Source organism: Rutidosis leptorrhynchoides, chromosome 1 (assembly GCF_046630445.1).
Source record: "Rutidosis leptorrhynchoides isolate AG116_Rl617_1_P2 chromosome 1, CSIRO_AGI_Rlap_v1, whole genome shotgun sequence".
Taxonomy (NCBI): domain Eukaryota; kingdom Viridiplantae; phylum Streptophyta; class Magnoliopsida; order Asterales; family Asteraceae; genus Rutidosis; species Rutidosis leptorrhynchoides.
Window position 1 is genome coordinate 17,761,897 of NC_092333.1, and position 13,535 is coordinate 17,775,431.

The 13,535-nt window shown below is 37.7% G+C and overlaps 1 protein-coding gene across 1 annotated transcript; it reads left to right on the forward strand.

Moving 5' to 3' along the window:
• The first annotated feature begins 11,606 nt into the window (after nt 1–11,606).
• LOC139857172 (peroxiredoxin-2B-like) lies at nt 11,607–12,526 on the forward strand. Its single transcript, XM_071845908.1, has one exon. The coding sequence runs from the start codon at nt 11,686–11,688 to the stop codon at nt 12,331–12,333; it is 648 nt and encodes a 215-aa protein (XP_071702009.1). The 5' UTR covers nt 11,607–11,685; the 3' UTR covers nt 12,334–12,526.
• Nucleotides 12,527–13,535: the final 1,009 nt, after the last annotated feature.

Genomic DNA, 13,535 nt, shown 5'->3' on the forward strand with positions numbered 1-13,535 from the left:
GACAAATCGTCAAATGACGGCGTCATCTACGTATGGTCCCATTACATGGTCGTAAGTCTTTATAACAAAGTTTGACCGAAAAGTACGTCGCATTCATTTCATAAATAAGGGTGTTTCAAAGTTTACAAAAGTAGTTTCCATAACAAGTACATAACAATGTTTAAAGTTTGTATGAAACACGTGCGACACGATTAAAAGTAGTCAAAAAGACGCTCCACGTATGCAAGTATACTCGACATCCAATGCAAGTATCAAAAAGTATGAGCGGAAGCATATATCACCTAAGTTCAAGGACCTGAGAAAAACATAGAGAATCTGTCAACGAAAACGTTGGTGAAATCATAGGTTTAAATAAGTAAGTGAGTAAAAGTAAGTTGAACCACAAGATTTGCAACATCGATAAAGTCATAGTACATTCTAAAAGTTAATATTCACGAGCACTCAATTATCAAAGCTTAACATTCCGTCCGTTGAACCCCGTAATAATAGTGTTAGAACATACACTGTTTCCCGAAAATATATTTCACCCGTAGACGGTAGCGAACCGTCCGAAGTGAGGGTTTGTCAAACCCATATGGCCATATAACATAAGTTCTCGCTTAAACCATCTGATGTAACTAATGATAATCGAATTGAGGATTTGTGTTCAAACTCGTATGTAGAATGTTTGTTTTCCCTGTACTTGTGTTCACGTAGTTTAAAAGAACGTTTATGTTTTCTCATCCCAAAAGTAAGTTCAAAAAGAGTAAAAGTGGGACTATGATCTCACCTTGTATGCACGAACCAAAAAGTACTTCGACAAGTAACGTGTGCAAAGAACAATGCTAGTCTTGACCTAAACAAATAGGTTGTATCAATAACGATAGTCACGAAGGGTCAAAGATGTTCAATTAGTCCTATGGCTCGTTACGACTCGATTATATTAACATGTGAATCAACTAGTCAAGTTTCATGCAAGTTACAAGTAAATAATCATGTTAGAAAGGTTGCATAAGTATTTGGTTAAGTTTGACAAAAAGTCAAACTTGGTCGGGTCAAAGTCAACGGAAAAGTCAACATGTTCGGGTCGGGTCTCGGACAAATTTTTTATGCTAGTTATTCATATATAAGCATGTTAAAACAAGTTGCAAGTGAATTGGAGGTCTAGAACATCCGAAACATTTTTCGTCAAATGACAACCCAAACAGCCAGTTTTAGTACAATGGGACGGCGTCCCAAATGGCTAGACGGCGTCCCAAAATGAAGGGTGGTACGGCGTCCTGATATCCTAGACGGCGTCCAGGTTCAAAAGGTGGGACGGCGTCCCCAGTTTCTGGACGGCGTCCTGATCGGTTTCCAGGCCCTGTTTGCTGTATTTCCTAAGTGCACGAACTAAAACACAAACCAACACATTTCATGACCCGCAAACACTTAGAACATGTATCATATATCATCGGAAAGGTAATTTGACGAGGAAAACACCTAGACACATTTCATCAAGCAATTCAACACTTACAACAACCAAAAACCGTATTAAGCATTCATAATCAAAGTTTCAAGTTCTAAAACGCATTTCATGATTCGGGAAACCAATTTACATGTATGATATGCGGTTTCGAAGGTAATCAAACACACATTGCAACAAAACTCTTATCTACAATATTTCATAGCATTTGGTGCATCAAAGTTCATATAAAGCTTATCAAACCCTAGTCAAGCATCGCAAAAACAATAATCATGTTAATGAAGTTTCTTTAATCAACCTATACATCAACATGAAGCTAATGATGCTAGTAACACTTTTAAAACATGCACTTTAACAATCTAACAACATTTGATCATCCAAAATCAAGGATTTAGCAAGCAATTTTCATAATGAACTAGTTACACCAAAAACAACAAATCGAGCATACAAATTACATACACGACATCACAATGAGCCATAGACACTAATTAACATACTTTTAAGTCAAGAACACGAATTTAAAGAAATCTAGTGTTTTAGAAATGTTACCCAAAAGTGATGAAGTTGGTATCAAATCGAAGAGGATGAAGAGAGGATCACGAATATGTATTTTGTTTTGTTGCTAGCTCCTTATTCCGGATTTAGATGATGAATTTGTGTTTGAATGTTGAGAGGATTTGAAAGTAGTAAAAAGAGGAAGAGGAGGTGAAATGAATGGATGAAAATGGGTTGACTCTTTGACCTAGTCAAATGTTTCAACCCTTGGCAAGTTTGGTCCCTCAACTTTAAACCGGGTGCGGGAATTACCTAAACGAGATAATTCAACGCATATTAACGGGATGTGTTATAAACATATAACGGAACTTAAATAGTTAAACGGAAAAGTAAACGGAAAAAGGCGGGATGTTACATTACCTACACCTTAAAAGAAATTTCGTCCCGAAATTTAGGTAGGCGTAGTAGTCGTTGTTTCTTCCTCGGAATCTGACATTTCCGGGACCGGGAATAGATGAGGGTGTTTCTTTCGCATTTGATCTTCTCTTTCCCAAGTAAACTCGGGTCCCCTTTTGGCGTTCCAACGAACCTTAACAATCGGGATCCGGCTTTGTTTTAATTCCTTCTCGACGTAGTCCACAATTTCAACCGGTTCCTCCACAAAATGGAGTTTGTCATTAATAGTAAGTTCCTCGAGAGGGACGACGATATCGGGCTCGGCGAGACACTTCTTCAAGTTAGATACATGAAAAGTAGGATGGACGGAGCTTATTTGAGGCGGAAGGTTTAAACGATAAGCAACGGCTCCAATACGCTCTAAGATTTCGAAAGGACCAACGTACCGCGGATTTAGTTTCCCACGTTTCCCAAAACGGATGACACCTTTCCAAGGTGCGACTTTTAACATGACGCGGTCACCGACTTGAAATTCGAGGTCTTTGCGTCTTTTGTCGGTATAGCATTTTTGACGACTCCGGGCCGTCCGAAGCCTATCTCGGATTTGAAGAATCTTTTCGGTTGTTTCGTGAATGAGTTCTGGCCCGGAAATTTGCACGTCACCCACTTCGGCCCAACAAAGAGGAGAGCGACATTTTCGACCATATAACGCTTCAAAAGGTGCGGCCTTAATACTCGCGTGATAACTATTATTGTAAGAGAATTCAGCGAGAGGTAAGTGATTGTCCCAAGCTTTTCCAAAATCAACAACGCAGGCTCGTAACATATCCTCTAAGGTTTGTATTGTACGTTCACTTTGCCCATCGGTTTGGGGATGATATGCGGTGCTCATGTCCAAACGCGTTCCCAATGCTTCTTGTAACGTACGCCAAAATCTAGAAACGAAACGACCATCTCGATCGGAGATAATCGATAACGGTACTCCGTGTCGGGCTACAATCTCTTTAATGTAAAGTCGTGCAAGTTTCTCCATTTTGTCGGTTTCTTTCATGGCGAGAAAGTGCGCGGATTTGGTGAGACGGTCAACAATGACCCAAATTGTATCATAACCGCCCGACGTTTTCGGTAGTTTGGTGATAAAATCCATCGTGATCCTTTCCCACTTCCATTGCGGGATCTCGGGTTGTTGAAGTAACCCGGACGGTCTTTGGTGTTCGGCTTTGACTTTTGCGCAAGTCAAACATTTGGCAACGTATCTAGCAACTTCCTTTTTGATGTTCGGCCACCAATATTGTTCTTTAAGGTCATGGTACATCTTATTGGCGCCGGGATGAATCGAGTATCGCGATTTGTGGGCTTCGTCCAGGATGAGGTTTCGTAGATCGCCATATCTAGGCACCCAAATTTTTCCGGCGTAATATCGAAGTCCGGTCTCCTTAACTTCAAATCGGGAGACGAGAATGTTTAAAAGTTCGCGTGCGATGTTGTTGTCCTTAAGAGCTTCATCTTGGGCTACCCGAATTTGGCTATTAAGGTTGGAGTGGATGGTGATGTTTAATGCTCGGACGCGAAGAGGTACCGTTCTTTCCTTTCGACTTAAGGCATCGGCCACTACATTTGCCTTTCCGGGGTGGTAACGAAGTTCACAATTGTAATCGTTCAAGGTTTCAATCCACCTTCGTTGTCTCATGTTTAGTTGCTTTTGATCGAAGATATGTTGGAGACTTTTGTGATCGGTAAAGATAGTACTCTTGGTACCAAGAAGATGATGTCTCCATAGCTTAAGTGCAAAGATGACGGCACCGAGTTCAAGATCATGTGTCGTGTAGTTTCGTTCGTGGACTTTGAGTTGTCGAGAGGCATAAGCAATGACTTTCTTTCGTTGCATTAATACGCATCCATAACCATTTTTTGAGGCATCACAATATACAACAAAATCATCATTGCCTTCAGGAAGTGACAAGATAGGAGCGGTGGTTAGTTTAGTTTTCAAGATTTGGAAAGCGGTTTCTTGTTCGGATGTCGAAACGAATTTTCGTTCCTTGTGAGTTAACGCGGTTAAAGGACGAGCGATTAGGGAGAAATCCTTGATGAATTTACGATAGTATCCGGCGAGACCCAAGAATTGACGAATTTGAGTAGGAGTAGTAGGAGTCTCCCATTTACTAATGGCTTCGATTTTTGCGGGATCGACTTTAATGCCCTGATCACTTACAACATGACCAAGAAATTGAACTTCCTTTAACCAAAATTCACACTTGGAGAACTTGGCATATAGTTGCTCTTTTCTCAAGAGCTCGAGCACGAGTCGGAGATGTTCTTTGTGTTCCTCTTCGCTTTTAGAATAGACCAAAATATCGTCAATGAACACGATAACGAATTTGTCGAGGTAAGGTTTGCACACGCGGTTCATGAGATCCATGAACACCGCCGGTGCGTTAGTGAGACCGAAAGGCATGACAAGGAATTCATAACTACCATAACGAGTCCGGAAAGCGGTTTTGGAGATATCTTCCCCCTTAACCCTTAGTTGATGATAACCCGAACGGAGATCGATTTTTGAATATACACGAGAACCTTGTAGTTGATCAAAGAGATCATCGATGCGAGGAAGGGGATATCGGTTCTTAACCGTTAATTTGTTTAGTTCACGATAATCAATGCACATTCGTAGGGATCCGTCTTTCTTCTTGACGAATAAAATAGGAGCGCCCCATGGTGAATGGCTAGGTTGAATGAAACCACGGTCAAGTAACTCTTGGATTTGACTTTGTAATTCTTGTAATTCGGATGGAGCGAGTCTATACGGTGCACGCGCTACGGGTGCGGCTCCTGGAATAAGATCGATTTGAAATTCAACCGGTCGATGAGGTGGAAGACCCGGTAATTCGTCGGGAAATACATCGGAAAAGTCACTAACAATTGGCACATCTTCGATGCGCTTTTCGTCGGCCTCGACTTTCTTAACGTGAGCAAGAATCGCGAAACAACCCTTGCGAAGTAGCTTTCGAACTTTAAGGCACGAAACGAGATTGAGTCCGGTGCAATTTTTGTCGCCATAGACAATCAATGGTTCACCATTCTCGATAGGAATTCGGATTGCGTGAAGATCGCAAAGAATGTGAGATTTATTTTTGACCATCCAATTCATACCGATTATTACATCAAAACTCCCTAATTCCATGGGTATCAAGTCAATTTCAAATTCCTTACCCAAAATGTTCAAAGTACACCCCCGGTAATATGTGTCAGCACTTAAGAGTTTTCCGTCGGCCACTTCGATGGAATAAGTAGTATCTAAAGGGTGTGGTGGAGTGCAAAGGGTAGGAGCCAAAGTCTTAGACACAAAACATTTATCGGCACCCGAATCGAATAAGCAAGTAACATAAGAGTTGTTGAGAAGAAACGTACCCGTGACTAGTTCATTGTCATCTCGGGCTTCCTCGGTGTTGATGTTAAAGGCTCGGCCTCGGTTGTTGGGGTTGGCTTTCTTTTTTGGGCATTCGTTCTTATAATGGCCCGTTTGGCCACATTCGTAACAAGTGGCCGTTTTTGGAGGATTGGGCCCCTTTCGAGCAACGGGGGCGGCGCTTGTGCAATTGTTGGCCCTATGACCAACACCTTGGCAACGGTGACAAACTAGCTTGTTACATTCGCCGTGATGATGCTTGTGGCATTTGTTGCAAAAAGGTAAGTTTCCGACATAACCCTTCTTGCCGTCATTGTTGAAAGGCTTTTTGGTGAAGGTGTTGTTGTTGTAGTTGGTTGATGGAGTGGCTTCCCATTTCCTTTTGTTGCCACCCGACTTGTCCTCGGCCTTAGGAGCCGGCACTACGATTTCGTCAACCGTTTCAATTAGTTGGCGAGCCATGTTCATAGCGGCTTGATGAGTAGTGGGTTTGGATGACATCACCCCTTGTTTGATGCTTTTTGGAAGACCGAGCATGTAGAGCTCAATCCTTTGAGATTCGGGGTTAACAAGATTAGGACACATCAAGGATAGTTTGGCGAAGCGTTGATTATAAGCTTTAAGATCGTTTCCGACCGCTTTCAAAGCTCTTAGTTCTTCCTCAAGCTTTCGGGTTTCTTCGCGCGGAAAATATTCAACAATCATCTTTTCCCTTAGATCGGCCCAAGAGAGGGCATGAGCTTCATCGGTACCCACCGATTGAACATAGGTGTTCCACCATGTTAGAGCAATTCCGGAGAAAGTGTGGGTGGAGTATTTGACCTTGTCTTGATCTCGACAACCGCTTATGCTAAAGACGGCCTCGGTTTGTTCAAACCAACGAGTAAGCACAACCGGTCCCCCGGTTCCATCATAAGTGTGAGGTTTGCACCCCATGAAAGCTTTGTAGGAGCACCCTTCGCTAGAGTTACCGGCTCCTTGGTTATTGTTGTTGTGGTTGGTGTTATTGTTGTTGTTAGACGAGTGACCGGCCATGGCCGCATCCACGGCGGTGGCTATCATGCGTTGTAAGGCTTGTTCGGGAGTTTCATTGCGTCGTACACGGCGAGGAGCCATTGTTCCTTCAAAACAAAAGAATACCGTTGGTTAGTATTCTAAATAATATTAACCGCGATATGGAATAAAGATAAAGAGAAAATTATCCTTGACTCGCCTTAAATTCTTTATGTCATAATGTCGGTATGTTCATATGAGTCACCGTAATATAATTTCCGGGAATTATATTACCCTAATTCATATGTGCATTCGACATTACATCATATAGTCAAGGTGGCGTGTCAATTAAATTATATAACGCAAGATTTAGATAGAATAAGAGTAGATATGAGTAGAAGAGTTAGAGTATAAATGCACAATTTGTCAAGTAATTCCTATGTCAAGTCTATATGCCGGTTGTAGTCTAGACTCACCAATGTACCCTATGACTCGGGGTTGACACCAATGAACTCTAAATCCCTACAACCAAAGCTCTGATACCACTTGTAGCGACCCCGACAAATCGTCAAATGACGGCGTCATCTACGTATGGTCCCATTACATGGTCGTAAGTCTTTATAACAAAGTTTGACCGAAAAGTACGTCGCATTCATTTCATAAATAAGGGTGTTTCAAAGTTTACAAAAGTAGTTTCCATAACAAGTACATAACAATGTTTAAAGTTTGTATGAAACACGTGCGACACGATTAAAAGTAGTCAAAAAGACGCTCCACGTATGCAAGTATACTCGACATCCAATGCAAGTATCAAAAAGTATGAGCGGAAGCATATATCACCTAAGTTCAAGGACCTGAGAAAAACATAGAGAATCTGTCAACGAAAACGTTGGTGAAATCATAGGTTTAAATAAGTAAGTGAGTAAAAGTAAGTTGAACCACAAGATTTGCAACATCGATAAAGTCATAGTACATTCTAAAAGTTAATATTCACGAGCACTCAATTATCAAAGCTTAACATTCCGTCCGTTGAACCCCGTAATAATAGTGTTAGAACATACACTGTTTCCCGAAAATATATTTCACCCGTAGACGGTAGCGAACCGTCCGAAGTGAGGGTTTGTCAAACCCATATGGCCATATAACATAAGTTCTCGCTTAAACCATCTGATGTAACTAATGATAATCGAATTGAGGATTTGTGTTCAAACTCGTATGTAGAATGTTTGTTTTCCCTGTACTTGTGTTCACGTAGTTTAAAAGAACGTTTATGTTTTCTCATCCCAAAAGTAAGTTCAAAAAGAGTAAAAGTGGGACTATGATCTCACCTTGTATGCACGAACCAAAAAGTACTTCGACAAGTAACGTGTGCAAAGAACAATGCTAGTCTTGACCTAAACAAATAGGTTGTATCAATAACGATAGTCACGAAGGGTCAAAGATGTTCAATTAGTCCTATGGCTCGTTACGACTCGATTATATTAACATGTGAATCAACTAGTCAAGTTTCATGCAAGTTACAAGTAAATAATCATGTTAGAAAGGTTGCATAAGTATTTGGTTAAGTTTGACAAAAAGTCAAACTTGGTCGGGTCAAAGTCAACGGAAAAGTCAACATGTTCGGGTCGGGTCTCGGACAAATTTTTTATGCTAGTTATTCATATATAAGCATGTTAAAACAAGTTGCAAGTGAATTGGAGGTCTAGAACATCCGAAACATTTTTCGTCAAATGACAACCCAAACAGCCAGTTTTAGTACAATGGGACGGCGTCCCAAATGGCTAGACGGCGTCCCAAAATGAAGGGTGGGACGGCGTCCTGATATCCTAGACGGCGTCCAGGTTCAAAAGGTGGGACGGCGTCCCCAGTTTCTGGACGGCGTCCTGATCGGTTTCCAGGCCCTGTTTGCTGTATTTCCTAAGTGCACGAACTAAAACACAAACCAACACATTTCATGACCCGCAAACACTTAGAACATGTATCATATATCATCGGAAAGGTAATTTGACGAGGAAAACACCTAGACACATTTCATCAAGCAATTCAACACTTACAACAACCAAAAACCGTATTAAGCATTCATAATCAAAGTTTCAAGTTCTAAAACGCATTTCATGATTCGGGAAACCAATTTACATGTATGATATGCGGTTTCGAAGGTAATCAAACACACATTACAACAAAACTCTTATCTACAATATTTCATAGCATTTGGTGCATCAAAGTTCATATAAAGCTTATCAAACCCTAGTCAAGCATCGCAAAAACAATAATCATGTTAATGAAGTTTCTTTAATCAACCTATACATCAACATGAAGCTAATGATGCTAGTAACACTTTTAAAACATGCACTTTAACAATCTAACAACATTTGATCATCCAAAATCAAGGATTTAGCAAGCAATTTTCATAATGAACTAGTTACACCAAAAACAACAAATCGAGCATACAAATTACATACACGACATCACAATGAGCCATAGACACTAATTAACATACTTTTAAGTCAAGAACACGAATTTAAAGAAATCTAGTGTTTTAGAAATGTTACCCAAAAGTGATGAAGTTGGTATCAAATCGAAGAGGATGAAGAGAGGATCACGAATATGTATTTTGTTTTGTTGCTAGCTCCTTATTCCGGATTTAGATGATGAATTTGTGTTTGAATGTTGAGAGGATTTGAAAGTAGTAAAAAGAGGAAGAGGAGGTGAAATGAATGGATGAAAAGGGGTTGACTCTTTGACCTAGTCAAATGTTTCAACCCTTGGCAAGTTTGGTCCCTCAACTTTAAACCGGGTGCGGGAATTACCTAAACGAGATAATTCAACGCATATTAACGGGATGTGTTATAAACATATAACAGAACTTAAATAGTTAAACGGAAAAGTAAACGGAAAAAGGCGGGATGTTACATCGTAGACATGTATTTTCCATCGAGCAATCACTTACAAATTTTGTATTCCGACATTCTTAAAGCACTCTTGCGATAGAAAGAGCAAGTAAATGTTGAATTGTTAATGTCTCCATCAGACTTGATTATGTCTCACAAAGTTGAAACACCATTATTTTGTTTGAGAATCTTAGTCTAAAAAAACCCGCCCCCGCCTCATAAATACTCGAGATAATTTTTACCCGAAAAGGCGTTTCAACTTGGTCGGACATAAAGGCATTTCAAAGTTACTACTTTGATAATGTATTTAGTTTTTTTGCATTCGAAGTTATTTTGAGAAACTTATTTTTAAGAATTTATGATTTTAATAAGTTTTGCTTTAAATCACATATCAAATAAAGCTTAGACTTTGAGCTGATTAAAATCATAAGCTCAATACTCTATTAGGATATTTGATCAAAGTAGCTAGAGTTGAATTTGAAGATGCTAGTTAAATCTTATTTTTTGAAACTAGAAACTTATTATTTAATACAAGCTTTTGACAAAATAGCTGAAACATAATACTATCTATAAGTTCTATTAAATCTTTAAAATGATGATGTCATCATTTCACAATTTAACTCTTCATTTTACTAAAACTTGCCATTTATAAAAATATGAATGATGTCATTAATTTTAATTAATTTAAAATTAAAATATAATTATTTACTAAAAATCTATCTATTTATATATATCTAATAAATCTCTATAACGATGATGTTATAAATAATGATTATTCAAACTTGAACAAAATTCAAAAATAAAGAAAAAAATCTTAAGACCCACATGATTATGTTATTAAAATAATTAATTGTATTTAATATTAATATTAACATGTCAATTGTATAATACATGAAGCATTCTGTACAAGCTTATGATAAAACACCTCTATAATCATATGTACAATATTTATAACATTATGTACACTCTTATAATAAAACACCTCATGACCATATGTACAAAATTTAAAGGATCATGTACAACTTTATGATAATACACTCTTATAATTATATGTACAAACTTTGTAACAAATTGTACAATCTTTTAGAAAACACCTTACGAACATATGTACAAACTTTGAAGCATATTGTATAACCTTTATATAATAATTTTATTTTAATTTTTTAAATAATTTCAAGAGGTATTTGTTATTACTAATAATTATTATTAAAAATATAAATACTTCATTTATAAGCAAACTTTATTATTATAATTATAATTATAACCATAACTATAATTATTATATTATTATTATTCAAATACAGATTCCCTTTACGAAATTAATTACGTTACATATTTATGCGAAATACATGTCTCAATAAAATATTGTAATGTAGGCTTTTACGCCAAAGAAAATAATAATTGTAATGAAAATTGGAAGAGAATGGTGAGAAAATAAATGTAGTTTATTTATCCTGACTAAATTAAGTACATCAATATGTTTGTAAAAACAACGAGAAGTTTCTTAGTCGGAATTCGTGATTCTACGGGTCGTTTAAACAACCTCGTGATTCCACGAGTCATTTCACTAGTAGGTGATTATATAGCTTCATATTTCATAAACTATGAATTTTTATAAGTTAATTCAACTAATTTATTTTTGAAAGTCTATTTATTTTATTAGATCTAAAAATTGTATCAACCAAACAATGATATTAGTTTTAGTTTTAGCTTTTAGTAACATAAATTTAAGTTCTTGTAAATTACAAGATATAAAGATTTTATCAACCAAACAATGATATTATAGTTTTTTAGCTTTTTAAAACATAAGTTTAATTAAGTTCTTGTAAACTTTCATACACCTGTCATCCAAATGACCAAATATATGAAAAAATCAAAGTTGAAATCTTACACCCTGATCATTAATCTTACTACATAATCAACCCCTCATATTTATCTCCACCAAACTCTATTTATTTTTAGTTTGTCATAAAAATAAAACGCATCTCATAAAACGTTTCATTTCATCTAACCCTCGTTTAATCCGTCGAGATCAACCACCCAAAAACCCCTGAAAAATGGCAACCGCCGTAACATCCTCCTTCAATTTCACCAGACTCCTTACTTCCGCCACCAAATCCCACCTCACCTCCGCCGCCAACCACCGTCTCTCCTTCTCCCCCTTCACCAAACCCCACCGCCCAATCAAATTCTCCACCAAAATCACCGCCACAATCTCCGTCGGCGACAAACTCCCCGACGCCACTTTATCCTACTTCGATTCCAACAACGAACTCCAAACCACCACAATCTCAACCCTAACCCACAACAAAAAATCAATCCTTTTCGCCGTCCCAGGGGCCTTTACCCCCACTTGCTCCCAAAAACACCTCCCTGGTTTCGTCGAAAAAGCCGGTGAGTTGAAATCGAAAGGCGTTGATACGATCGCGTGTATTTCGGTAAACGATGCTTTTGTAATGAAAGCGTGGGGTAAAGATTTGAATATTGATGAAAATGGGGATGTGTTGCTTTTGAGTGATGGAAATGGTGAGTTTACAAAATTGATTGGGTGTGAATTGGATTTGAGCGATAAACCGGTTGGATTAGGGGTTCGATCAAGAAGGTATGCAATGCTTGTTGAAGATGGAGTTGTTAAAGTGTTGAATTTAGAAGAAGGTGGGGCGTTTACTTCTAGTGGTGCTGATGATATGCTTAAAGCCCTTTGAATCATCAATCAATGACTCGTTTTATGTTGTTATGTGAGTTTTTTTTTTAAGTGATTTTGCGTGTTTTGTAATAATAATAATAATGAGGTTTTGATGTGTACTTTTGTAGCATCGAAATGAACCAATTTGCATAATTGGTTAGAATGTTTAACGAGTTTGAAGTTTTTGAATGTTGTTTTGTTTTTTTGCAGCCTTTATTTATACCTGTTAATGCTAATTTGGGTCGTATCATTTACACATTATATTACACAAGATTGAAGCTTTTGTATGCTGTTTTGTTTATTTGAAGCGTTATATGTTAATGCTATTTGGGTCGTTATTTTCACATTTTATTACATTAAACCCAAGTATAGTTGCATTAAAAAAAAGTTAGATTGTCGGGTCAGCTTGCCCCGGATGCTCAATAGTCTTGATTCTGAGTACTATTCCAGTTTGAGCGTCCATTGTAGGTGACGATGTATTATGCTTGTGGTGCAATAATGTGTTGCGTCTTTTCAGATCAAACTTATTACTTACTACTTAATGATCTCTTTTTTCAGCTTAGTAAGTAAAATTGTTGTTTCTTTTCACTTAATCGGAAATTTGGTTTATTTCTTGAAGATATAGAAGAATCAGACACTCCTTAAACAGAGGCAAATGGAAACAGAGATAAATTCAGAATAAAAAAGATAAGTCCTATATTAAATATCCATTACTAATGTAGGATTCCCATAACGCTCGATTTTATCATTGGTTGTTAAAACTCGGAAAAAGAATATAAGAAGGCAAGTTTTTCTGTATTTTAGGTTTGGTTTCTACAAGGAGGAAATCGAACCGACTTGGTTTTCCTAAACGGATGTCATTGTGTTTTATTGTGTTTTGTGTTTTGATTTTGAGTGAATAACACTAGTATGATTCTTGGAGACATTTGTGCTTATTGAACTACTTTGTGTTTGTATTATTTTTTGTTTGCCCTTCTTCGTGAAATCATCGTTAATTTTCAACATTTAAAGTGATCTAATTGTTGTTTAAATAAAAATCAACTTCGGATATATGATTCAAACCCAAGGAGGGAAAAAATGAACCAACCCTCTTACTCAGTTACTTGGTTGTACAAGCAAACAGTAGTTAGTTTTGTATACTGCGTTATCATTACATTGTTGTCATATCATTGTTAGCATCAAACAATATATATGGTTATACATGACCCAAATTGTCATGCA

Coding starts and splice junctions, on each gene's coding strand:
- LOC139857172 (XM_071845908.1), top strand. CDS start 11,686: ATGGCAACCGCCGTAACATCCTCCTTCAATTTCACCAGACTCCTTACT.